This window comes from Scyliorhinus torazame, chromosome 18 (genome assembly GCF_047496885.1).
Source record: "Scyliorhinus torazame isolate Kashiwa2021f chromosome 18, sScyTor2.1, whole genome shotgun sequence".
Lineage (NCBI taxonomy): Eukaryota > Metazoa > Chordata > Chondrichthyes > Carcharhiniformes > Scyliorhinidae > Scyliorhinus > Scyliorhinus torazame.
In genome coordinates, this window is record NC_092724.1 from 44,818,206 (window position 1) to 44,845,383 (window position 27,178).

The 27,178-nt window shown below is 46.7% G+C and overlaps 1 protein-coding gene and 1 long non-coding RNA gene across 3 annotated transcripts; one reads left to right on the plus strand and one right to left on the minus strand.

Annotated features, from left to right (window-relative positions):
• Positions 1 to 2,528: 2,528 nt before the first annotated feature.
• On the minus strand, positions 2,529 to 13,055 carry LOC140395182 (uncharacterized). 2 transcript variants are annotated; one of them, XR_011936122.1, is made up of 4 exons: positions 12,077 to 13,042; positions 11,489 to 11,812; positions 5,105 to 5,232; positions 2,529 to 4,013 (listed from the first exon to the last, which is right to left on the minus strand). It is a non-coding gene; the product is annotated as an uncharacterized lncRNA (long non-coding RNA). The 2 variants fall into 2 exon arrangements; XR_011936121.1 differs by lacking the exon at positions 11,489 to 11,812 and having other exon boundaries at positions 12,932 to 13,055.
• A 65-nt stretch (positions 13,056 to 13,120) lies between these two features.
• On the plus strand, positions 13,121 to 26,886 carry mrpl54 (mitochondrial ribosomal protein L54). The gene is made up of 3 exons (XM_072482694.1): positions 13,121 to 13,279; positions 21,454 to 21,610; positions 26,497 to 26,886. The coding sequence occupies exons 1-3, from the start codon at positions 13,171 to 13,173 to the stop codon at positions 26,627 to 26,629; spliced, it is 399 nt and encodes a 132-aa protein (XP_072338795.1). The 5' UTR covers positions 13,121 to 13,170; the 3' UTR covers positions 26,630 to 26,886.
• The last annotated feature ends 292 nt before the right edge of the window (positions 26,887 to 27,178 follow it).

Here is a 27,178-nt window from a genome sequence, read left to right on the forward strand (position 1 = left end):
TAATTGCTTATTGTCACAAGTAGGCTTCAATGGATTTACTGTGAAAAGCCCCTAGTCACCACATTGGCGCCTGTTCGAGGAGGCCGGTACGGGGAATGAACCCGCGCTGCTGGTCCTGTTCTGCATTACAAGCCAGCTGTTTAGCCCACTGTGCCAAACCAGGACTTGTGCTGATCATTCCTGAAGCTCCGGTATTGTGTATTATATCCCTGACCAGACCCCAACAGTGGCTAGTATACTTTACTGAAACCCCAATATTTTAGTTTATTTTGTAAGACTGCAGAAAGAATGAGTTGCTCCAGGAATAATTGCAAGAAGAAATAGGGATTTGGTATTTTTAAAACAAAAGTTTATTATGAATACAAAATTAAACTCTAGCTTAATAATAATCTTTTAGTGTCACAAGTAGGCTTACATTAAAACTGCAATTAAGTTACTGTGAAAATCATTCAGAATGTCCAATTCACCTAACAGCATGTCTTTTGGGACTTGTGGGAAGAGACCAGAGGAAAGCCACGCAGACACGGAGAACGTGCAGACTCTGCACAGACAGTGACCCAAGTGGGAATCGAACCCTGGCGCTGTGAAGCAATAGTGCTAACCACTGCACTCTTTGTAGTTTAATAATATCCTTTCTATAATAGGATGACCAGAACTGTACACAGTATTCCAAGTGTGCCCTTACTAATGTCTTGTACAACTTCAGCAAGACGTCCCAACTCCTGTATTCAATGTTCTGACCAATGAAACCAAGCATGCCGAAAGCCTTCTTCACCACTCTGACTTCCTGTACATCATCCATAATTACTTTTGTACTTCCCAATTTATTCCCACATAAAACTCTATGTGACTAATAACTCTGTAGGACATTTTGATTTTCCAACAGAAGGTAACTCAATAATGTATCTCAATTTTTCATTACTTCCTCATTATTCGGTTTAATTTGAGGAATGTCAAGTTTAGAATTGTCTGGATTTATCTCTTCTTGAGTTACAACAATGAACACTTCAATCTTTCCTTCTCTATCAAAATACCATTTTACCATTTGAACATATTAACATGACACAGTTTTCCTTCTGGCGTTATCAAATAATTCACCTCACTCCATTTTCTTTCAATTTGGTTCACTTTCCTTTCCACTTTAATGAACCCCACTGGCTTGTCCTGTTTTACCAAGTCTGTCTTCCCAGTGCTTTTCTTAAGCTACGAACACTGCAACTTCACATGTCTAACTTTATTATAATGAAAACACTTTTATCATTCTTATAGATTTCCTTTTACTCTGAGGCATGCTCTCCTTAACATCACCAACTAAACCACCTCTATATGGACCACCTGTGAATTTTTCATTTACCCACTTTGTATCCTTCACAGATCGAAATTGATGTTGAAAACCAAAGTTTGCAATGTGAACCAAATCAAAATCACCCGCCATTTCTGCTGCCAGTCTAACAATTTTAACTCTGCTATTCCACGTGGGTTCTCACTATTACGGGTCTATGTCTGACCTGGTTCTTTCTTTAGATTTCTAACTTTCTGTCTGTAGGCTTCTGGCACTATTCATTTGCACTTAATATGTTTGTTCTCAAATTATCATAATCACTAGATAGGTCCTCTGATGGTGAGGCAAAGATTTCACTTGCTCTACCTTCCAATTCTGTTTGAACCAACACTACACACATGGTCATTGGCCAATTCAATTGTTTAGCCACTTTCTCAAATGAGATGAAAATGGTTTCCACATCATTCTCATCAAATCTTAGCAATGCTTGAATATATTTAAACATATCCCTGCTAAGCTTTTGATTAGGAAGTATTTCTTCCTCTAGACCTTCCTCCGCTTCTGCCTTAAACTCCAACTTTTTAAGTTGATATTCTCCTTGCAGTTCCAGTTTCCGAAGTTCAAATTCTCTCCTCCCTTTCTTCCTACGTTAATATTTCCATTTCTATCTCTGTCTTCCTCCTTTCCATTTCCTTTTGAAAGGCCCTCTCTTTTTCCTTTCCTTCTGCCATTGCCAATCTCTCCTTTTCGTTTGCTTCTATTTCCAATTTCTTTTTTATTTGCAATTGAATTCTAGCTAATTCTAATGATTCCGGCTGTGTCTCTGACAAATTTACACATTGAGGTATGGCTTGTATTATCTCTACTTCCTGACTCCTTTAGACAAGGTTAACTGCAGCTTCTCTGCCAAGCCCACAAGTTTTGCTTTAGTCTCTCCCCATCCTGAGTTATCTTTTCCACACCCAGGGTAACGTTTGCAACTGAGAGAGCCATCTCCAGTCGCTCCCTTTTAAAATTTCAAAACCTGAAACAATGTAATTGCACTCTCTTTAAATTCAATAACACCAAACCAAATGAGGAATTGTACTTAAAATCGGGGACTCTTCCGGGATCCCATTACGATCCCAGACTAGATCCCCGACAGTGGCTAGGATACTGGACTGAAACCCCACTATTTTAGTTTATTTTTTAAGACTGTGCAGAAAGAATGATTCACTCCAGGTGTGAGTGCATGAAGAAATATGGATTTGGTATTTTTAAAACAAAACTTTATTATGAATACAATATTAAACTCTTACAACTGACAAGAATAGCTCACAAGTACCCTTTAAACACTACTACTCAATTCCCCATTAATCAACAAGAAAATAAACATACAGCTCTTAATCCATCTTTTAAAAAAAATAATTTAAGAGTATCCAATTATTTTTTTTCCAATTAAGGGGCAGTTTAGTGTGGCCAATCCACCTGACTTGCACATCCTTGGGTTGTGGGGGTTAAACCCATGTAGACACGGGGAGAATGTGCAAACTCCACACATCAAACCCGGGTCCTCAGCGGCGTAGGCAGCAGTGCTAACCACTGTGCCGCCCTAGCTCTCAATCCATCTTTAAATCAGCATGGCATAGAGTAAAACTTGCTTCACAGAACAGATTTGGGCTCCTGTTAGAACCACTTCAGACTCTGGTTGAATATCTTCAAAAAGCTGGTTCACCTGGTGTGTTTCAGCTTCCTTGTCTTCAGACAAGACTGCTCTGCTTTAAATATTATTACTTTTTTTTAAACTACCCTGCTGTGGGAGAAAATTGTCTTGTGGTCACAACAAAGGTTGTCAGATCAGACTTCAACTCCTTTCCAAAGCTTTGTCAAAATCTCTCTGAATCCCTTAGCTCCACCCAGTAATGACATCCCCACGCTGAAAAACAAATTACCCCTCCTGGCTGAAAGCACATTAACACCCCAGAAACATTCCAATCAAACCACTGTGCATTAGCCCAGACTGAAAAACACATTCCTCTGGTCATTTTCATCTTCTGGCTCCTAAAAGCTCCCAGCCCCTACAAAACAAACATGACCACTGCAGTATTTGGCATTTAACCCTTAAATTGTCCCAGTATTGAGAATCCAATATTCCTAAAATCCTCCATTTATCACGTGGCTGACAGCAATGCCAAGTACATTGCAAAATTGTTGAAGCTGGAGGTCTCAATTAATCGGGCAAGTTTACTCTGGTGTTATCCTGAGAACTGCATGTCAGGAGTCAGCAGCACTGAAGCTATGTAAAAGCATCAGTTTATTTGGGTTGAGTCTGTGCAGCCTTGCAGAGAGAAACTAGAACATTTTATGATTCAAGATCCCCATTATCTCCAGCCTTTAATTTATAATAACAAATGTGGCTCGAGTGCTAAGCTTTTCAGTGATGCTATATCTCAAGTTCCAAAGTATATACCCGACATCTTCATCTAATACAACTTCATCATTTAACATTTCAGTGCGTCCTACCGGCAAAGACCTTGATCTAATCTGTGACTGGTAAGCACAGAAGTGTATAAAATATTCCATGAGGATAGGATTTTGAAACAAAAAAGCAAATTTGGTGAATGGGAGTAGATTAGAGTAGAAGATATGGTGCTGGAAAATGGTCTCCTGTATTGTACATTCTTTTCCTTGCCTCATTGCCATTTCTTTAAACTTTGGTGTACACATTGCATTGTGGACTTTTCCATGTTTCCTGATTAAAACAAAAACGGTACATACTTAAATGTGGAAATTTGCATTGCATGGAAGCCCTCAACCAGAAACCGGTTACACAATGATTAGATGCCTTTGTCAAGTAAATAACACTTTCCCCATCAAGGTGACCCTTGACAAAAAATTAAACCATAGTGAGCTAGGAGGAAAACTCAACTTCACAAATGATTAAAAACACAAATTTTACAAAACAGTAAGCCATTTTAGCAAACTACAATTCCACAGCTCTCTGAAAAAGTTACTCACTTAGAAGTACTGATATGTAATTTTAAAAAATATATTCAATTATCGATTTTAATCCATTAAAAAACTTGTGTTTTGCTTCATCCCCATGTCTGGTAGGGCGTTCCATATCTTGGCACTAATAATTTATAAGGAAAAAAAATAAACCTCCCTTTAATTGAGTAATGAACTGAAGTTATGCCTTTTAGATACTGACTCACTAACCACTAGAAATCTTCTAGTTGAGTACCTCTGTTGGATCTCCTTTTTATCCTGTTTGTTCTTGTACTATGGACACCAGTTTGTCTAGGTTGTCCTCATTACTGAAGCTTCTCATCCATAGTGAGCCCCTCTCCATTATCTCGATTTCTGTTGTAGACTGGAATTCGTGTGCATTATTTCTAAAATTGCTCTTCAGATAACTTGGAACTGTTAGCCCATTTTAGTTGTACCAAGATCAGGCCAGTTGGTAGGCAGCCAAGTGTAAAAAATATTAAATTCAAAAGACAGTAGTTGTGTGACAGCACGGGAGTAAATATTGGTTTTGTAAGAGGTGGATAGATGTAGCCAGAATTGAGATCTACTATGGAGGTCACAAATGTATTCAGGATTGTACTTTGCCATAAAGTCCATAATTTGCCAACTGCATTCCATGTGAATCAGGAACGTACCCGAGATTTGTTTGTGATGGAACTCGTTTAATTTAATCTTGGTTGAGCCACTTCTGACCCAGTATGTCAGTAAACCAAAACCATAGACTTAATACTAATAAAAGACCACCTTCATTTTCCCCTAATTGTTTGCCTTTATTCTTATCTATAATACATTATCTTGTCACTATGTCATTACCTTGTGTGCAAGGGTAGCACAGTGATTAGCACAGTTGCTTCACAGCTCCAGGCTCCCCAGTTCAATTCCCGGCTGGGTCACTGTCTGTGCAGAGTCTGCACGTCCTCCCCATATCTGCGTAGGCTGCCCTTAGTGTCCAGAAAAAAGTTAGGTGAGGTTACAGGGATAGAGTGGAAGTGTGAGGTGCTCTTTCCAAAGGCCAGTGCAGACTCGATGAGCTGAATGGCCTTCTTCTGCACTGTAAATTCTATGAAATCTATGGACCTTGTGCAAATTGGTTGCTGCTCTTCTCTATGCAGCTATGCTTCCGAACAACTTGAAGAGGGAATTCAGTCAAGTGCATACCTCCACCATGTTGCATTATTTTTTGTACAATTGTGCAGTTCTTCCTTGAGGCTTTAATTTGATCTGCAACTACCAAGCCAAAAAAATTACAAGCCCACTGAGGAACAAAGAAAATTACAGCACAGGAACAGGCCCTTCGGCCCTTCCAGCCTGCGCCGATCCAGATCCTTTATCTAAACCTGTCTTCTATTTTCCAAGGATCTACTTCCCTCTGTCCCCCGCCCGTTCATATATCTGCTAGATGCATCTTAAATGATGCTATCGTGCCCGCGTCTACCACCTCCGCTGGCAAAGCGTTCCAGGCACCCACCACCCTCTGCGTAAAAAACTTTCCACACACATCTCCCTTAAACTTTCACCTTGAAATCGTGACTCCTTGTAATTGACACCCCCACTCTTGGAAAAAGCTTGTTGCTGTCCACCCTGTCCATACCTCTCAATTTTGTAGACCCCAATCAGGTCCCCCCTCAACCTCCGTCTTTCCAATGAAAACAATCCTAATCTACTCAACCTTTCTTCATAGCTAGCACCCTCCATACCAGGCAACATCCTGGTGAACCTCCTCTGCACCCTCTCTAAAGCATCCACATCCTTCTGGTAATGTGGCGACCAGAACTGCACGCGGTATTCCAAATGTGGCCTAACCAAAGTCCTATACAACTGCAACACGACCTGCCGACTCTTGTACTCAATACCCTGTCCGATGAAGGCAAGCATGCTGTATGCTTTCTTGACCACTCTATCGACCTGCATTGCCACCTTCAGGGTACAATGGACCTGAACTCCCAGATCTCTCTGTACATCAATTTTCCCCAGGACTCGTCCATTGACTGTATAGTCCGCTCTTGAATTAGATCTTCCAAAATGCATCACCTCGCATTTGCCTGGATTGAACTCCATCTGCCATTTCTCTGCCCAACTCTCCAATCTATCTATATTTTGCTGTATTCTCTGACAGTCCTCCTCGCTATCTGCATAGTACATAAAAAGCAAGAGGGTAGCCAGGGAAAGGGTTGGCCCACTGAAGGATAGGCAAGGGAATCTATGCGTGGAGCCAGAGGAAATGGGCGAGGTACTAAATGAATACTTTGCATCAGTATTCACCAAAGAGAAGGAATTGGTAGATGTTGAGTCTGGAGAAGGGTGTGTAGATAGCCTGGGTCACATTGAGATCCAAAAAGACGAGGTGTTGGGCATCTTAAAAAATATTAAGGTAGATAAGTCCCCAGGGCCTGATGGGATCTACCCCAGAATACTGAAGGAGGCTGAAGAGGAAATTGTTGAGGCCTTGACAGAGATCTTTGGATCCTCACTGTCTTCAGTTGATGTCCCGGAGAACTTGAGAATCGCCAATGTTGTTCCTCTGTTTAAGAAGGGTAGCAAGGATAATCCAGGGAACTACAGGCCTTACTTCAGTGGTACGGAAATTACTGGAGAGAATTCTTCGAGACAGGATCTACTCCCATTTGGAAGCAAATGGACATATTAGTGAGAGGCAGCATGGTTTTGTGAAGGGGAGGTCGTGTCTCACTAACTTGATAGAGTTTTTCGAGGAGGTCACTAAAATGATTGATGCAGGTAGGGCAGTGGATGTTGTCTATATGGACTTCAGTAAGGCCTTTGACAAGGTTCCTCATGGTAGACTAGTACAAAAGGTGAAGTCACACGGGATCAGGGGTGAGCTGGCAAGGTGGATACAGAACTGGCTAGGTCATAGAAGGCAGAGAGTAGCAATGGAAGGATGCTTTTCTAATTGGAGGGCTGTGACCAGTGGTGTTCCACAGGGATAAGTGCTGGGACCTTTGCTGTTTGTAGTATATATAAATGATTTGGAGGAAAATGTAACTGGTCTGATTAGTAAGTTTGCAGGCGACACAAAGGTTAGTGGAATTGCGGATAGCGATGAGGACTGTCAGAGGATACAGCAGGATTTAGATTGTTTGGAGACTTGGGTGGAGAAATGGCAGATGGAGTTTAATCCGGCCAAATGTGAGGTAATGCATTTTGCAAGGTCTAATGCAGGTAGGGAATATACAGTGAATGGTAGAACCCTCAAGAATATTGAAAGTCAGAGATCTAGGTGTACAGGTCCACAGGTCACTGAAAGGGGCAACACCGGTGGAGAAGGTAGTCAAGAAGGCATACGGCATGCTTGCCTTCATTGGCCAGGGCATTGAGTATAAGAATTGGCAAGTCATGTTGCAGCTGTATAGAACCTGAGTTAGGCCACACTTGGAGTATAGTGTTCAATTCTGGTCGTCACACTACCAGAAGGATGTGGAGGCTTGAGAGAGGGTGCAGAAGAGGTTTACCAGAATGTTGCCTGGTATGGAGGGCATTAGCTATGAGGAGCGGTTGAATAAACTCGGTTTGTTCTCACTGGAACGAAGGAGGTTGAGGGGCGACCTGATAGAGGTCTACAAAATTATGAGGGGCATAGACAGAGTGGATAGTCAGAGGCTTTTCCCCAGGGTAGAGGGGTCAATTACTAGGGGGCATAGGTTTAAGGTGAGAGGGGCAAGGTTTAGAGTAGATGTACGAGGCAAGTTTTTTTACACAGAGGGTAGTTGGTGCCTGGAACTTGCTCCCGGAGGAGGTGGTGGAAGCAGGGACGATAGTGACATTTAAGGGGCATCTTGACAAATACATGAATAGGATGGGAATAGAGGGATACGGACCCAGGAAGTGTAGAAGATTGTAGTTTAGTCGGGCAGCATGGTCGGCACGGGTTTGGAGGGCTGAAGGGCCTGTTCCTGTGCTGTACATTTCTTTGTTCTTTGTTCTGCAACTCCACCAATCTTAGTATCATCTGCAAACTTGCTAATCAGACCACCTATACCTTCGTCCAGATCATTTATGTATATCACAAACAACAGTGGTCCGAGCACGGATCACTGTGGAACACCACTAGTCACCTTTCTCCATTTTGAGACACTCCCTTCCAGCACTACTCACTGTCTCTTGTTGCCCAGCCAGTTCTTTATCCATCTAGCTAGTACACCATGAACCCCATACGACTTCACTTTTTCCATCAACTTGCCATGGTTAACTTTATCAAACGCCTTACTGAAGTCCATGTATATGACATCTACAGCCCTTCCCTCATCAATTAACTTTGTCACTTCCTCAAAGAATTCTATTAGGTTTGTAAGACATGACTTTCCCTGCACAAAACCATGCTGCCTATCACTGATAAGTCTATTTTCTTCCAAATGTGAATAGATCCTATCCCTCAGTATCTTCTCCAACAGTTTGCCTACCACTGACGTCAAGCTCACAGATCTATAATTTCCTGGATTATCCCTGCTACCCTTTTTAAACAAAGGGACAACATTAGCAATTCTCCAGTCCTCCGGGACCTCACCCGTGCTCAAGGATGCTGCAAAGATATCTGTTAAGGCCCAGCTATTTCGTCCCTCGCTTCCCTCAGTAACCTGGGATAGATCCCATCCGGACCTGGGGACTTGTCCACCTGAATGCCTTTCAGAATACCCAAAACTTCCCCCTTCCTTATGCCGACTTGACCTAGAGTATTTAAACATCCATCCTTGGCCTCAACATCCGTCATGTCCCTCTCCTTGGTGAATACCGATGCAAAGTACTCATTAAGAATCTCACCCATTTCCTCTGACTCCATGCATAAATTCCCTCTTTTGTCTTTGAGTGGGCCAATCCTTTCTCTAGTTACCCTCTTGCTCCTTATATACGAATAAAAGACTTTGGGATTTTCCTTAACCCTGTTAGCCAAAGATATTTCGTGACCCCTTTTAGCCCTCTTTATTGCGCGTTTGAGATTTGTCCTACTTTCCTGATGTTCCTCCAAATCTTCATCAGTTTTAAGTCGCCTAGATCTTATGTATGCTTCCTTTTTCATTTTAGCTAGTCTCACAATTCCACCCGTCATCCATGGTTCCCGAATCTTGCCATTTCTATCCCTCATTTTCACAGGGACATGTCTGTCCTGTACTCTAATCAACCTTTCCTTAAAAGACTCCCACATTCCTAGCTCTTGCCGAATTTTGTTATACTTGGCCTTTCCCCAATTTAGCACTCTTCCTTTAGGACCACTCTCGTCTTTGTCCATGAGTATTCTAAAACGTACGGAATTGTGATCGCTATTCCCAAAGTAATCAGCGACTGAAACTTCAACCACCTGGCCGGGATCATTCCCCAATACCAGGTCCAGTATGGCCCCTTCCCGAGTTGGACTATTTACATACTGCTCTAAAAAAACTCTCCTGGATGCTCCTTACAAATTCTGCTCCATCTACTCCTCCAACACTACATGAGTCCCATTCAATGTTGGGGAAGTTAAAATCTCCCATCACGACCACCCTATTGCTCCTAGATTTTTCTATAATCTGTCTACATATTTGTACCTCTACTTCATGCTCGCTTTTGGGAGGCCTGTAATAAACTCCCAACTATGTTACTGCACCCTTTCCATTTCTTAGCTCTACCCATATTGCCTCAGTGCTCGAATCCTCCATCGTGCCCTCCTTAATCACAGCTGTGATATCATCTCTGACCAGTAATCCAACTCCTCCACCTCTTTTACCTCCCTCTCTATCCCTCCTGAAGCATCTATACCCTGGGATATTTAGTTGTCAGTCTTGCCCTTCCCTCAACCAAGTCTCAGTAATACCAATAACATCATATTCCCAGGTACTAATCCAAGCCCTAAGTTCATCTGCCTTACCAGCTACACTTCTCACATTGAAACAAAATGCATCTCAGACCATCTGTCCCTTTGCATTCATCATCTCTTCCCTGTCTACTCTTCCTCTTAGTTACATTGAGTTTATTATCCAGTACCTTACTGGCTTTAGTTGCTGCCTCTTTACTGACCTCTAACTTCCTAATCTGGTTCCCATCCCCCTGCCACATTCGTTTAAAACCTCCCCAACAGTGTTAGCAAAAGCACCCCCAGGACATTGGTTCCAGTCCTGCCCAGGTGTAGACCATCCGATTTGTAATGGTCCCAACGCCCCCAGAACCCGTTCCAATGTCCCAAAAATCTGAACCCCTCCCTCCTGCACCATCTCTCAAGCCACGTATTCATTCTGACTATTCTTGAATTTCTACTCTGACTGTCACGTGGCACTGATAGCAATCCTGAGATTACTACCTTTGAGGTCCTACTTTTTAACTTATCTCCTAACTCCCTAAATTCTGATTGTAGGATCTCATCCCGTTTTTTTACCTATATCGTTGGTGCCTATATGCACCACGACAACTGGCTGTTCACCCTCCCCCTTCAGTATGTCCTGCAACCGATCTGAGACATCCCTGACCCGTGCACCCAGGAGGCAACATACCATTCGGGAGTCTCGTTTTCGACCACAGAAACGCCTGTCTACTCCCCTTATGATTGAATCCCCTATGAATATAGCCCTGCCAGTCTTTTTTCCGCCCTTCTGTGTAGCAGAGCCAGCCACGGTGCCATGAGCCTGGCTACTACTTCCTTCTGGTGAGTCATCTCCCCCAACAGTATCCAAAACGGTATACCTGTTTTGGAGGGAGATGACTGCAGGGGACACCTGCACTGCCTTCCTGCTCTTTCTCTGCCTTTTGGTCACCCATTCCCTGTTTCCCTCACCAATCCTAATCTGCGGTGTGACCAACTCACTGAGCGTGCTATCCACGACCTCCTCAGCATCGTGGATGCTCCAAAGTGAGTCCATCCGCAGCTCCAGAGCCGTCATGCGGTCTAACAGGAGCTGCAGCTGGACGTGAAGGAGTCCGGGGCATCGGCCGCATCTCTGAACTCCCACATTGAGCACGAGGAGCATAACATGGGTTTGGGATCTCCTGCCATTTTTACACTTTTTACCTTAACTGATTACAAATATAATGCCAAGTAATGAATAAGTGAAAGGAATAAAGGTTGTACTTACCAATCACAGTACTTACCAACACACAAAGAGTTAAATTTCTCCCAGCTACTGCTAATTGGAGCACTTTCCTTTCCAGCCAATCAGGTCACTGCTTTGCTGTGATGTCACTCTTCAAGGTAAGTTTTTAAAGAGGAAAACTTACCTTCCCGACGGACCACTGGCCACTGCTCCCGCCGAAAATCTGAAGGCCATTTCTCCGGCAGCTGTGTCCCCACCGCTATCCTCGCGTCTTTTATCCTGTGTCCCCGCCGCTCTCCTCGCGCTCTTGTTATCCTGTGTCCCCGCTGTTCTCCTCGCGCTCTTTTATCCTGTCCTCTCAGCTCTCCTTGCGCTCTTTTATCCTGTATCCCCGCCGCTCTCCTCGCGCTCTTTTATCCTGTATCCCCGCCGCTCTCCTCGCGCTCTTTTATCCTGTGTCCCCGCCGCTCTTTCACTGAGTCCCTGCTGCTCTCCTCGCGCTCGTTCCCTGTAAATGCAGGTAAAAATAGAACACTTAACCAGCAACCACTACGCCCCACACAAGAACAGCAATCAGCTGTTATGGGTCTGTGCAAACAATTTAAATCTTTACTACTTATCTCTGTCTCTCTGTCCTCACTCCGACAGGATTCAGCTGGAAACTCCCAACAGTAAGTTTTTTTAAAAATGTACTCCCCTTCTCAGCAAGCACTCACTCAGCAACCACTGCGCCCTGCACGATAACACCTCAGGGAAAAGAAAAACGACTTACCAATCAATCACTTGCCTGCAGGCTGTGATGTCACGGCTCAACTTCTTTCTACTTTCACCTGCCTTCGAGTCTCCCTCTTGATCTTTACTCGGCTGGGATCCTTACACTGATTGTCTTTTTATTTTGGTTAGAGGAGGAGGTAGGGAGGGAAACACTGAATAAGTGTTTTGGGGTTAACTGTCACTTGACAACAGCTCCGCTACAAGCCACCTTCAAGATACGGTGACTGCAATGCACTGATGCAAATTTTCCTCGCAACAGCCAATCAGCAGCTCCACTCTACTGCCCTCTGCTGGATGCTTGCCTTGACTTGAACACTTCGGGTGTCTTGCTCAGGTACACTTTCTGAATGCAGTGATCGCAATGCACTGATGCAAATTTTCCCTGCAACAGCCAATCAGCAGCTCTGCTCTACTGCCCTCTGCTGGAGGAAGCTTCAGACCAATCTGCAAATAACCTGTTTTGAAAACTCTGCTCCTGTCTCTGGCAAATTCCACTGCAGCAGCTGAGATAATCCGGAGCAGTGTAAAATAATTCACAGCATTTAAAAAAAAAAACTGCATTATTTAAAATTCACTGGATGGTGGTGTTTCGTAGTTCATTTGGGAAGTCTGAGTTACTGTGACAAAGACGTTTGACTATGTTATGAACATATCTTCCTTGGTCATCAAGTACTGTAGTGGGCTCCGATCCAGGGACTACAAGGAACCTGGTTGGTGAATAATAAGTAGCTAATTGCTTGCAAGGGATGCCAACTGGAAGCAACAACACAGCAGAATTCACCAGACTGCAAATATGAACCGAATCCCTGGGTGCTTTTAGAGAAGTAATATTTTAATATGGTGTAATATTTACATTTGGGGTTCATCGAAGGCAAAGTGACTCTTCCTGTGCTCCAATTTCACTCCCAGTTCCCTGCCCCCAGCTGCTGCTTGTTTGTCAAAGTGGCTCCATCAAACCGATAATGACGAGGGACTGCCTGGAGAGGGGGAGGGGCGCTGTTCCGCTCTTGATTGATTGGTTTCGGAGTTGTTACGGCACAAGGGGGGGGGGGGTGATGATGACGCAGTACCTGTGATTGACAGGGGGCTGTCATGGCCGCTCGGAGCGGCTGCTTGCTGCCTTGTTGCTTGGTGAGGGCCGCGTTGCTGCAGTGTGGCCGCGTCCGCGCTGCTGCGGTGATGGGATACGCCAAGAAAGCAGGTGAGCAGAATGGGCACAGGACGCAACTTGAGCTGCGGCCAGGCCGCTGGGGTCCGGCTCCGAGCTCCTGGGGGTGATACCGGCCCGAGGCCGCGGGTTATCCAGACCGAGCAAAACCTCCCACAGAGTGGGCAATACTAGAGTACACAACCCCCCCCCCCCCCCCCCCCCAGGCTGGGCATTACTAGAGTACACCCCCCCCCCCCCCCCAGGCTGGGCATTACTAGAGTACACCCCCCCCCCCCCCCCCCCCAGGCTGGGCATTACTAGAGTACACAACAACCCCGCCCCCAGACTGGGCAATACTAGAGTACACAACCCCCCCCCCCCAGACTGGGCAATACTAGAGTACACAACAACCCCGCCCCCAGACTGGGCAATACTAGAGTACACAACCCCCCCCCCCCCCAGACTGGGCAATACTAGAGTACACAACAACCCCGCCCCCAGACTGGGCAATACTAGAGTACACAACAACCCCGCCCCCAGACTGGGCAATACTAGAGTACACAACAACCCCGCCCCCAGACTGGGCAATACTAGAGTACACAACAACCCCGCCCCCAGACTGGGCAATACTAGAGTACACAACAACCCCGCCCCCAGACTGGGCAATACTAGAGTACACAACCCCCCCCCCCCAGACTGGGCAATACTAGAGTACACAACAACCCCGCCCCCAGACTGGGCAATACTAGAGTACACAACAACCCCGCCCCCAGACTGGGCAATACTAGAGTACACAACAACCCCGCCCCCAGACTGGGCAATACTAGAGTACACAACCCCCCACCCCCCCAGACTGGGCAAAACCAGAGTACACAACAACCCCGCCCCCAGACTGGGCAATACTAGAGTACACAACAACCCCGCCCCCAGACTGGGCAATACTAGAGTACACCCCCCCCCCCTCTCAGACTGGGCAATACCAGAGTACCCCCCCCCTTCCAGACTGGGCAATACTAGAGTACACAACCCCCCCCCCCCCCCCCCCCCAAGACTGGGCAATACTAGAGTACACAAACCCCCCCTCCCCGCCCCCAGACTGGGCAATACCAGAGTACACAACTACCCCGCCCCCAGACTGGGCAATACTGGAGTACATAACACCCCCCCCCCCCCACCCTCCCCAGACTGGGCAATACCAGAGTACACCCCCCCACTCCCTCCCCCCCCCCCCCCCCCAGACTGGGCAATACTAGAGTACACCCCCCCCCCCCCCCCCAGACTGGGCAATACTAGAGTACACAACCCCCCCCCCCCAGACTGGGCATTATTAGTGTACACAACCCCCCCCCCCACAGACTGGGTATTACTAGAGTACACCCCCCCCTCCCAGACTGGGCATTACTAGCGTATACAACCCCCCCCCAGACTGGGCCAATACCAGAGTACACCCCCCCCCCCCCCAAGACTGGGCAATACTAGAGTACACAACCCCCCTCCCCCCACACTGGGCAATACTAGAGTACATAACACCGCCCCACCCCCCACCCAGACTGGGCCAATACCAGAGTACACAACCCCCCCCCAGACTGGGCAATACTAGAGTACACAACACCCCCCCCCCCAGACTGGGCAATACTAGAGTACACAGCCCCCCCCTCCCCTCCCCCCCCCCCCCCCCCCCCCAGACTGGGCAGTACTGGAGTACACAACCCCCCCCCCCCCCCAAAGACTGGGCAATACTAGAGTACACAACCCCCCTCCCCCCAGACTGGGCAATACTAGAGTACATAACACCCCCCCCCCCCAGACTGGGCCAATACCAGAGTACACAACCCTCCCCAGACTGGGCAATACTAGAGTACACAACACCCCCCCCCCCCCCAGACTGGGCAATACTAGAGTACACAGCCCCCCCCTCCCCCCCCCCGAGACTGGGCAGTACTGGAGTACACAACACCCCCCCCCCCCCCCCCCCCTCCCTCCCCAGACTGGGCATTACTAGAGTACACAACCAACCCCCTCCCAGACTGGGAGGCCGCAGGCCTTGTTCATCGTGGCCGGAGACTTCAACAAGGCCAACCTCAAGAGTGTACTGCCAAAATTCCACCAGCACAAATCCTGTCCCACCAGGTGCGACAACACTCTTGACCATTGCTACTCAAAAATCAAGGGCGCCTACCGTTCCATCCCCCGACCGCACTTTGGGAAATCAGACCATAAGACGGTGCTCCTCCCGGCATACAAGCAGAAACTCAAGCGGGAGAATCCAGCTAAGAAGATTGTGCAGTGCTGGTCCGAGGAGACAGAAGAGCTCTTACGTGACTGCTTAGAGACAGTGGACTGGTCCATATTTAAGAACTCAGCGACCAACTTAAATGAGTATGCCACCACCGTCACAGACTTCATCAGCAAATGTGTGGACGACTGCGTGCCAAAGAAAGCAGTACGTGCGTTCCCCAACCGGAAACCATGGCTCAATCGCGAGATTGACTCCCTCCTGAAGGACAGATCTGAGGCGTTCAAGGCAGACGACCCGGACCTATGCAAGAAATCCAGGTACGATCTCCGCAAAGCCATCAGGAATGCCAAGAGAGAATATCAAACCAAGCTAGAGTCACAGACAGACTCTCGGCGGTTGTGGCAAGGACTAAACAACATAACGGGCTACAAAGCGAAGCCGAACAGTATCTCTGGCAGCAGCGCACTCCTCCCCGATGAACTCAATGCATTCTATGCCCGGTTCGAGCAGACAACCAACAATCCGCTGGCGAGTGCCCCAGCAGCCCATAATTCACCCATACCCACCATCACAGCTTCCGAAGTCAGATTGGCCTTCCTGAAAGTGAACCCTCGGAAGGCGACGGGCCCGGACGGGATCCCTGGTCGTGCACTCAGAGCCTGCCCGGACCAGCTGGCAGAGGTATTCACGGACATCTTTAACCTGTCCCTACTTCACTCCGAGGTCCCCACCTGCTTCAAGAAGACCACCATCATACCGGTACCAAATAAGAACCAGGCAACTTGCCTCAATGAGTACCGACCAGTGGCCCTGACTTCAGTCGTAATACAAAGAACAAAGAAATGTACAGCACAGGAACAGGCCCTTCGGCCCTCCAAGCCCGTGCCGACCATGCTGCCCGACTAAACTACAATCTTCTACACTTCCTGGGTCCGTATCCCTCGATTCCCATCCTATTCATGTATTTGTCAAGATGCCCCTTAAATGTCACTATCGTCCCTGCTTCCACCACCTCCTCCGGTAGCGAGTTCCAGGCACCCACTACCCTCTGCGTAAAAAACTTGCCTCGTACATCTATTCTAAACCTTGCCCTCTCACCTTAAACCTATGCACCCTAGTAATTGACCCCTCTACCCCGGGGAAAAGCCTCTGACTATCCACTCTGTCTATGCCCCTCATAATTTTGTAGACCTCTATCAGGTCGCCCCTCAACCTCCTTCGTTCCAGTGAGAACAAACCGAGTTTATTCAACCGTTCCTCATAGCTAATGCCCTCCATACCAGGCAACATTCTGGTAAATCTCTTCTGCACCCTCTCGAAAGCCTCCACATCCTTCTGGTAGTGTGGCGACCAGAATTGAACACTATACTCCAAGTGTGGCCTAACTCAGGTTCTATACAGCTGCAACATGACTTGCCAATTCTTATACTCAATGCCCTGGCCAATGAAGGCAAGCATGCCGTATGCCTTCTTGACTACCTTCTCCACCGGTGTTGCCCCTTTCAGTGACCTGTGGACCTGTACTCTTAGATCTCTTTGACTTTCAATATTCTTGAGGGTTCTACCATTCACTGTATATTCCCTACCTGCATTAGACCTTCCAAAATGCATTACCTCACATTTGTCTGGGTTAAACTCCATCTGCCTTCTCTCCGCCCAAGTCTCCAAACAATCTAAATCCTGCTGTATCCTCTGACAGTCCTCATCGCTATCCGCAATTCCACCAACCTTTGTGTCGTCTGCAAACTTACTAATCAGACCAGTTACATTTTCCTCCAAATCATTTATATATACTACAAACAGCAAAGGTCCCAGCACTGATCCCTGCGGAACACCACTGGTCACAGCCCTCCAATTAGAAAAGCATCCTTCCATTGCTACTCTCTGCCTTCTATGACCTAGCCAGTTCTGTATCCACCTTGCCAGCTCACCCCTGATCCCGTGTGACTTCACCTTTTGTACTAGTCTACCATGAGGGCATTTGTCAAAGTCCTTACTGAAATCCATATAGACAACATCCACTGCCCTACCTGCATCAATCATCTTAGTGACCTCCTCGAAAAACTCTATCAAGTTAGTGAGACACGACCTCCCCTTCACAAAACCATGCTGCCTCTCACTAATACGTCCATTTGCTTCCAAATAGTAGTAGATCCTGTCTCGAAGAATTCTCTCCAGTAATTTCCGTACCACTGAAGTAAGGCTCACCGGCCTGTAGTTCCCTGGATTATCCTTGCTACCCTTCTTAAACAGAGGAACAACATTGGCTATTCTCCAGTCCTCCGGGACATCCCCTGAAGACAGTGAGGATCCAAAGATTTCTGTCAAGGCCTCAGCAATTTCCTCTCCAGCCTCCTTCAGTATTCTGGGGTAGATCCCATCAGGCCCTAGGGACTTATCGGCCGTAATATTTTTTAAGACACCCAACACCTCGTCTTTTTGGATCACAATGTGACCCAGGCTATCTACACCCCCTTCTCCAGACTCAACATCTACCAATTCCTTCTCTTTGGTGAATACTGATGCAAAGTATTCATTTAGTACCTCGCCCATTTCCTCTGGCTCCACACATAGATTCCCTTGCCTATCCTTCAGTGGGCCAACCCTTTCCCTGGCTACCCGCTTGCTTTTTATGTACGTGTAAAAAGCCTTGGGATTTTCCTTAACCCTATTTGCCAATGACTTTGCGTGACCCCTTTTAGCCCTCCTGACTCCTTGCTTAAGTTCCTTCCTACTTTCCTTATATTCCACGCAGGCTTCGTCAGTTCCCAGCCTTTTAGCCCTGACAAATGCCTCCTTTTTCTTTTTGACGAGGCCTACAATATCTCTCGTTATCCAAGGTTCCCGAAAATTGCCGTATTTATCCTTCTTCCTCACCGGAACATGCCGGTCCTGAATTCCTTTCAACTGACACTTGAAAGCCTCCCACATGTCAGATGTTGATTTGCCCTCAAACATCCGCCCCCAATCTATGTTCTTCAGTTCCCGCCTAATATTGTTATAATTAGCCTTCCCCCAATTTAGCACATTCATCCTAGGACCACTCTTATCCTTGTCCGCCAGTACTTTAAAACTTACTGAATTGTGGTCACTGTTACCGAAATGCTCCCCTACTGAAACATCTACCACCTGGCCGGGCTCATTCCCCAATACCAGGTCCAGTACCGCCCCTTCCCTAGTTGGACTGTCTACATATTGTTTTAAGAAGCCCTCCTGGATGCTCCTTACAAACTCCGCCCCGTCTAAGCCCCTGGCACTAAGTGAGTCCCAGTCAATATTGGGGAAGTTGAAGTCTCCCATCACCACAACCCTGTTGTTTTTACTCTTTTCCAAAATCTGTCTACCTATCTGCCCCTCTATCTCCCCCTGGCTGTTGGGAGGCCTGTAGTAAACCCCCAACATTGTGACTGCACCCTTCTTATTCCTGATCTCTACCCATATAGCCTCACTGCCCTCTGAGGTGTCCTCCCGCAGTACAGCTGTGATAGTCTCCCTAACCGGTAGCGCAACTCCGCCTCCCCTTTTACATCCCCCTCTATCCCGCCTGAAACATCTAAATCCTGGAACGTTTAGCTGCCAATCCTGCCCTTCCCTCAACCAGGTCTCTGTAATGGCAACAACATCATAGTTCCAAGTACTAATCCAAGCTCTATGTTCATCTGCCTTACCCGTAATACTTCTTGCATTAAAACATATGCACTTCAGGCCACCAGACCCGCTGTGTTCAGCAACTTCTCCCTGTCTGCTCAGCCTCAGAGCCCCACTGTCCCTGAAGTGCTTCGAGAGGTTGATCATGAAGCGCATCAGCTCCATACTCCCAGAACGCCTTGATCCACTGCAATTCGTATACCGCTGCAACCGGTCCACATCAGACACCATTTCCCTGGCCCTACACTCATCCCTAGAGCATCTCGTAAACAAGGACTCCTACATTAGACTCCTATTTATTGACTACAGCTCCGTCTTCAACACCATAATCCCAGCCAAGCTCATATCAAAGCTCCAAAACCTAGGACTTGGCTCCCCACTCTGCAACTGGATTCTCGATTTTCTGACCAACAGACCACAATCAGTAAGAGTGAACAACAACACCTCCTCCACAATAGTCCTCAACACCGGGGCCCCGCAAGGCTGCGTACTTAGCCCCCTACTCTACTCCCTGTACACACACGACTGCGTGGCAAAACTTGGTTCCAACTCCATCTACAAGTTTGCTGATGATCCGACCATAGTGGGCCGGATCTCGAATAACGATGAGTCCGAATACAGGAGGGAGATAGAGAACCTAGTGGAGTGGTGTAGCGACAACAATCTCTCCCTCAATGCCAGCAAAACTAAAGAGCTGGTAATTGACTTCAGGAAGCAAAGTGCTGTACACACCCCTGTCAGCATCAACGGGGCCGAGGTGGAGATGGTTAGCAGTTTCAAATTTCTAGGGGTGCACATCTCCAAAAATCTGTCCTGGTCCACCCACGTCGACGCTACCACCAAGAAAGCACAACAGCGCCTATACTTCCTCAGGAAACTAAGGAAATTTGGCATGTCCACATTGACTCTTACCAACTTTTACAGATGCACCATAGAAAGCATCCTATCTGGCTGCATCACAGCCTGGCATGGAAACTGCTCGGCCCAGGACTGCAAGAAACTTCAGAGAGTCGTGAACACCGCCCAGTCCATCACACGAACCTGCCTCCCATCCATTGACTCCATCTACACCTCCCGCTGCCTGGGGAAAGCGGGCAGTATAATCGAAGATCCCTCCCACCCGGCTTACTCACTCTTCCAACTTCTTCCATCGGGCAGGAGATACAGAAGTCTGAGAACACGCACGAACAGACTCAAAAACAGTTTCTTCCCCACTGTCACCAGACTCCTAAATGACCCTCTTATGGACTGATTTCATTAACACTACACCCTGTATGCTTCATCCGATGCCAGTGCTTATGTAGTTACATTGTATATGTTGTGTTGCCCTATTATGTATTTTCTTTTATTCACTTTTCTTCTCATGTACTTAATGACCTGTGGAGCTGCTCGCAGAAAAATACTTTTCACTGTACCTCGGTACACGTGACAATAAACAAATCCAATCCAATACTAGAGTACACAACCCCCCCAACCCTCCCCAGACTGGGCAATACTAGAGTACATAACACCCCCCCCCCCCCCCCAGGGCAATATCAGAGTACACAATCCCCCCCCCCCCCCCCCCCCCAGACTGGGCAATATTACAGTACACAACCCCCCCCCCCCCCCCCGCCCCCAGACTGGGCGATACTACAGTACACAACCCCTCTCCCCCAGACTGGTCAGTACTATAGTACACAACTCCCTTGTCAAGCTGGGCAATACTGGAGTACATCCCTCCCCCTCAAACTGGGCAATACTGGAGTACACAGCCCCCTCAGACTTGGCGATACTGGAGTACACAACCCCCCCCCCCCAAATCTGGCCAATACTGGAGTACACAACACCCCCTCCCCCCGTCAAACTGGGCAATACTGGACAACACAACCCCCTTAAGTTTGGGCAATACTGTGGTATATAACCCCCCCCCCCCCCTCAGACTGGGCAATACTGGGGTACACTGCCCCTCCCTCCCCAATTGGGCAATACTGGGGTACACTGCCTTCCTCCCCTATCCCTACTGGACAATACTGGGGTTCACAGCCCCATCAATCTCAAACTGCAATATAAGACACTCAGTACCCCCATCCCTGGGCATGCAGTACCAGTGTACACAGCAGACCTGGCACTGCTGAGAAACACCAAGACCACACCCCTCCTTTGCATCCCCAGTCTCTCCAGTGTGGGGCATTTAATGTATCGATAGGCAGCCTTCCATTTCCTTGGGTTTCAATCCACAGCTGCTGCCTTTACAACGGTGACTATAGTTTGGTGTATTAGCTGTGAAGCACTCCGGGATGTCCTCAGGATGCTGACACATTTCCTTCATCCCTGATGGTTTTTTGTATAATTCCAGCTGTTAAAGGGAAAGGAAAGTTGGGAGCTAAAGAGACTCTGCAAGATCCAGAGGTTTGTAAGGACCCTGCCATTTTGACCACGCACGCTGTGGGTGTCAATATCTACAAGCAAGGCAAAGACCCAGAACTGCGGCCAGACACTGAATACCCAGAGTGGTGAGTATTCCCCCTGATCTGCATATTTTTTTGCCTATTTACTCCCTTTTGACTGTCCCTTATTGACTCCATGCTGTGTAGTAAATGTACCATAGTGGGAACGTCTGAAATTAAAATGCTAGAATTAGTCATTGTGAGCATAAAACTAATTGTCATGAAAACCCATCTGTTTCACTAATGTCTTTCCGGGAATGAAATCTACCATCCTCACCTGGTGTGGCCTATATGTGACTCCAGACCCAGTTATCTTAACTCCCTCTGAAATAGCCTGGTATGCCACTCGCTTGCATGCAAGAAGGTGGCTCAGTGTCACCTTTTATGGGACTATTCTGGATGGGCAATAAATGTTGGCCTTTCCAGAACTACCCACACCCATGAATGTAACATTTTAATTTGGGAACATTAGCAATGAGACTAGAGAGTGGGTAGCTTGGGTGAGTGGACAAGAACATGGCAGATGGAGTGTAATGTTGGCAAGTATGAAGTTATCTACTTTGGTGGAAAAGAAACTATTCTGAATAGTGAGAGACTGAGAAATGTTGGCATTCAGAGTGACCTGGGTGTCTATGAACATGACCCATAGAAAATTAACATGCACATAAAGCAAGAAATTGGGAAGGCAAATAAATGGCATGTTAGCATTTGTGACAAATAGATTGGGGAATCAAGGAGAAATAGGGAGAGGAGATTGATTGGGGAGTATGGAGTGAGGCACTGCGTAGGGTAAATGGGACCTTCTCCTGTGCAAGGATTAGCCTGACACAGTTTAAGGTGGCGCACAGGGTGCATATGACTCGGGCGAGAATGAGTGGGTTCTTTCAGGGGGTAGCAGATGAGTGAGAGGTGTGGGTGGGGGCCAGCGAATCACGCGCACATGTTTTGGGGTTGCAAAAATTGGGAAGATTCTAGGCGGGAGTGTTCGCGTTCTTAGCCAGGATAGTGGAGGAGGAGGCGGACCCGGATCCTTTGGTGATATTTGGGGTTTCAGAGAAGCTGGAGCTTATGGGGAGCAGGAAGGCTGATGTCGTGGCCTTCGCCTCTGATTGCACGGCAGTGAATTTTACTGGAGTAGCGTTCGGCATCGCTACTGGGGGGTAGAGGCTTGGGTGGATGAACTGTACGACTTCTTGCGGTTGGCGAAGATGAAATATCAGTTAAGGGGCTCTGCAGAGGGGTTTGAGAAAAGGTGGGGGGTGTTTTTGACTGTGTGAGGAGCTGTTCATCCCAGGGGGTGGAGGATGAAAAAGGGGAAACAATTTGTGCAGACTGTATAGTTGATTGCTGGGAAGTATGTTTCCCACGGTGTTTATGTGTTGTAACCTGTTCTGATACATATGGGTAATACAATACATTAAAAAAAAACAAATATATTGGAGTGTAGCAGTAAAGAAATCTCACTACAATTGTGCAAGGCATTGGTGAGGCCAAACTTTGGTCTCCTTACCTAAAGAAGAACATATTTGCCCTAGAGGAACTGCAACAAAGATTTACTAGAGTACTTCCATTCGGCAGGTGACATAGTGCTTAGCACTTTTGCCTCACAGCGCCAAGATCCGGATTTGATTCCGACGTAGGGTGATTGTGTAGAGTAGGTACATTCTCCCCATGTCTGCGTGGGTTTCCTCTGGGTGTTCCGGTTTCCCGCCACCGTCCAAAGATGTGCAGGTTAGGTGGATTGGCCATGGTCAATGCATGGGGTTACGGGAATGGGGCGGGGGAGTGGGCCTTTGTAGAGTGCTCTTTCGGAGGGGAGGTGCAGACTCCATGGGCCAAATGCCTCCTTCTGCACTGTACGGATTCTATGAATTCCTGGGATGAGTGAATTGTCCTATGAGGAGAAATTGAGTAGACCATTCCTATGTTCTGTTTAGCAGAATGAGAGGTGATCTAATTGAAGCAAACAACATTTTTAAGGGGCTTGACAGAGTAGATGCTGAGACGATGTTTCCCCTGGCTTGGAGAATCTAGAACACAGTCACAGTTGAAGAATAAGGGGTTGGCCTTTTCGGACTGAGGAGAGACATTTCTTCAATAAAAGGATCTGTAAACCTTTGGAATTCTCTATATATTCAAGACCGACATCGATAGATTTTTGGATACTAAGGAAATCGAGGTAAATAGTGCGGCAAATTGGATTAGAGGTAAATTATCACCCATAGTCTTGTTGAATGACAAAGCAGGCTCCAAGGGCCAAATAGCCTTCTGCTGTCCCTATTTCTTATGCCTATTTGCAGCACGGTAGCACAGTGGTTAGCACTGTGGCTTCAGAGCGCCAGGGTCCCAGGTTCGATTCCCGACTTGGGTCACTGTCCGTGCGGAGTCTGCACGTTCTCCCCGTGTCTGCGTGGGTTTCCTCCGGGTGCTCCGATTTCCTCCCACAAGTCCCGAAAGACGTGCTGTTAGGTAATTTGGACATTCTGAATTCTCCCTCTGTGTACCCGAACAAGCACCGGAATGTGGCGACTAGGGGCTTTTCACAGTAACTTCATTGCTGTGTTAATGTAAGCCTACTTGTGACAAAGATTATTATCTCGCCCCCTTTAAAAACTTCAGTTGTTTGGTCCACCTAATGCAGTAATTTCATATCCACACAACTCTTCATATGGAATTATCCTGATTTTTGTTTATAAACCAGCTTAATTCAAATTATGTCCCCTTGTTGTGGGTCGAACATAGAACAGTACAGCCCCTTCAGCCCACGAAGTTGTGCCAACCATTTATCCTAATCTAAGATCAACCTAACCTACACCCCTTCAATTTACTGCTGTCCATGTTGCCTGTCCAAGAGTCGCTTAAATGTCCCTAATGACTCTGAATCCACCACCTCCTCTGGCAATGCATTCCACACACCCACCACTCTCTGTGTAAAGAACCTACCTCTGACTCTCCCCTATACCTTCCTCCAATCACCTTAAAATTATGTCCCCTCGTGACAGCCATTTCCGCCCTGGGGAAAGTCTCTGGCTATCCACTCTATCCATGCCTCTCATCACCTTGTACACCTCTATCACGCCACCTCTCTTCCTTCTTCGCTCCAGTGAAAATATAAGAACTGGGAGCAGGAGTAGGCCATCTGGCCCCTCGAGCCTGCTCCGCCATTCGATGAGATCATGGCTGATCTTTTGTGGACTCAGCTCCACTTTCCCGCCCGAACACCATCACCCTTTATTCTTCAAAAAACGATCTATCTCTATCTTGAAAACATTTAATGAAGGAGCCTCAACTGCTTCACTGGGCAGGGAATTCCATGGATTCACAACCCTTTGGGTGAAGATGTTTTTCCTAAACTCAGTCCTAAATCTACTTCCCTTATTTTGAGGCTATGCCCCCTAGTTCTGCTTTCACCCACCAGTGGAAACAACCTGCCCGCATTTTTCCTATCTATTCCCTTCATAATTTTATATGTTTCTGTAAGATCCCCTTGCATCCTTCTAAATTCCAATGAGTACAGTCCCAGTCTACTCAACCTCTCGTCATAATCCAACCCCCTCAACTCTGGGATTAACCTAGTGAATCTCCTCTGCACACCCTCCAGTGCCAGTACGTCCTTTCTCAGGTAAGGAGGCCAAAACTGAACACAATACTCGAGGTGCGGCCTCACTAACACCTTATACAGTTGCATCATAACCTCCCTAGTCTTAAACTCCATCCCTCTAGCAATGAAGGACAAAATTCCATTCACCTTCTTCATCACCTGTTTCACCTGTAAACCAACTTTTTGGGACTCATGCACTAGGAGACCCAGGTCTCTCTGCGCAGCAACATGTTTTAATATTTTATCATTTAAATAATAATCCCTTTTGCTGTTATTCGTACCAAGAAGTAAGAGAAGGCAGTAGTGTGCTGGTCTTGTCACTGGATTAGTGATCCAGGGTCGTGTTCCGAGGACCTGGGTTCGAACCCCACCAAGGCAGAGGGGAAATTTGAAATAAATAAAAATCTGGAATTTAAATGTCTATAACGATGATCATGAAACCATTGTCGATTGTCGTAAAAACCCAATCGGTTCACTAATGTCCCTTTCGGGAAGGAAATCTGCCATCCTTACCTGGCCTGGCCAGTGTGAAATTGAATTCAATAAATCAGATTTAACCTTGAAAGCTGCTGATTGTTGTAAAAACTCAACTTTTTGACTGATGTCATTCACTCAGGAAAATCTGCCCCCTACACATCCGTGCTCTATGGTTGACTCTAGATCCTTATGAAATGACTTACCATGTCACTCGTTTCACTGCAGAGCTTGACCTGCACCATCTTTGTTGCAGGCTTTTAAATTCCAGATTTTTATTTTCAAATTTCACCATCTGCCCTAGTGGGGTTTGAACCCAGATCCCTAGAACATTACCCTGGGTCTCTGGATTACCCTAGTCCCTAGTCCAGTGATATTACCAGTACACCACTGCCTTCTCTTAATATGGAAGCAAAATGGACAGTAATATGGATCTTCCAGCATTGCCAACATCCGAAGGGCATTTAAAATAAGGCTCATGCACAGGATACAGGGACCACAACCCTGAAAAAGATAAAACTGCATGTGTGACAACACAAAGTTCACAAAGGTAAAAAGTTCTAGGAAAAAACAACACGGACCTAATCTCCATTTCACTAAAAGCAGGGCTGCAGCCTGAGGAGAGATTTCAGTTGCAGCCGCACAATGTTCCTTACACTTCAAACCAACAGATTCCCAAGCTGGATTTAAAAAAATCTTCTCCCACTGAGATTCGTCTTTCTGCTGAGTTCAGCTAATTCAGGACAGACTTGATATTAATACCTGCCTTGTGTCCTTTGCCCCACCAGGGGGAATCCCAGAGCTGAAATTTGTTTATTGTGTAACTGGCAGCTTTGCAGACAAATTGATTTCTTAAAAATATATGAATATCTTGTAGGTTGTTTACACTGAACCTTGGACCCCCAAAGAGTCTGGATGAACTGGACCCAGAATCTTGGGAATACTGGAAAAGGATAAGAAAACAACATATGTGGCAACACAACAAAGTTCACAAAGGCAAGAAGTTCTAGGAACAAACAACGCGGATCTAAGATCCATTTCACTAAAAGCAGGGCTGCAGCCTGAGGAGAGAATGAGAGTCACAGCCACACAATGTTCCTTACACTTCAAACCAACAGATAGTACACAAGGCAGTGCTGTGAAAGGATTGAACCTGGGTTCCTCAGCTGTATGCGACGTGACTCAGACAGTACTACCCAGGGAAAATGTGTTTAACATTTTGATTTATTGGTGAATGATGCAGAATAAAAGTTGCAATTTTCTAAAATATGTTTCTTATTTTCTCTCTCCTGCACCCAATGGTCTTGACCTTCAGAGGGCCTGTGGGTCTTAAATTCTCAGAGGTGTAAGGGATTTGTGGGCTGTGCCCTCACGGGTAGTGGTTCGACAGGCCCTGACTGTTGCTGTGATGTGGGTTCTACAGCTGTTAATAAAGATAACATTGGCCACAGAATGAATAGTCCCTTTGATTGAGATATTGCTCATGCCATATCATTTAAGAAGATTTGGGGAGACACTGGGAAATTATAGGGCTAATAGCTTCACACTTATTGTTGCAA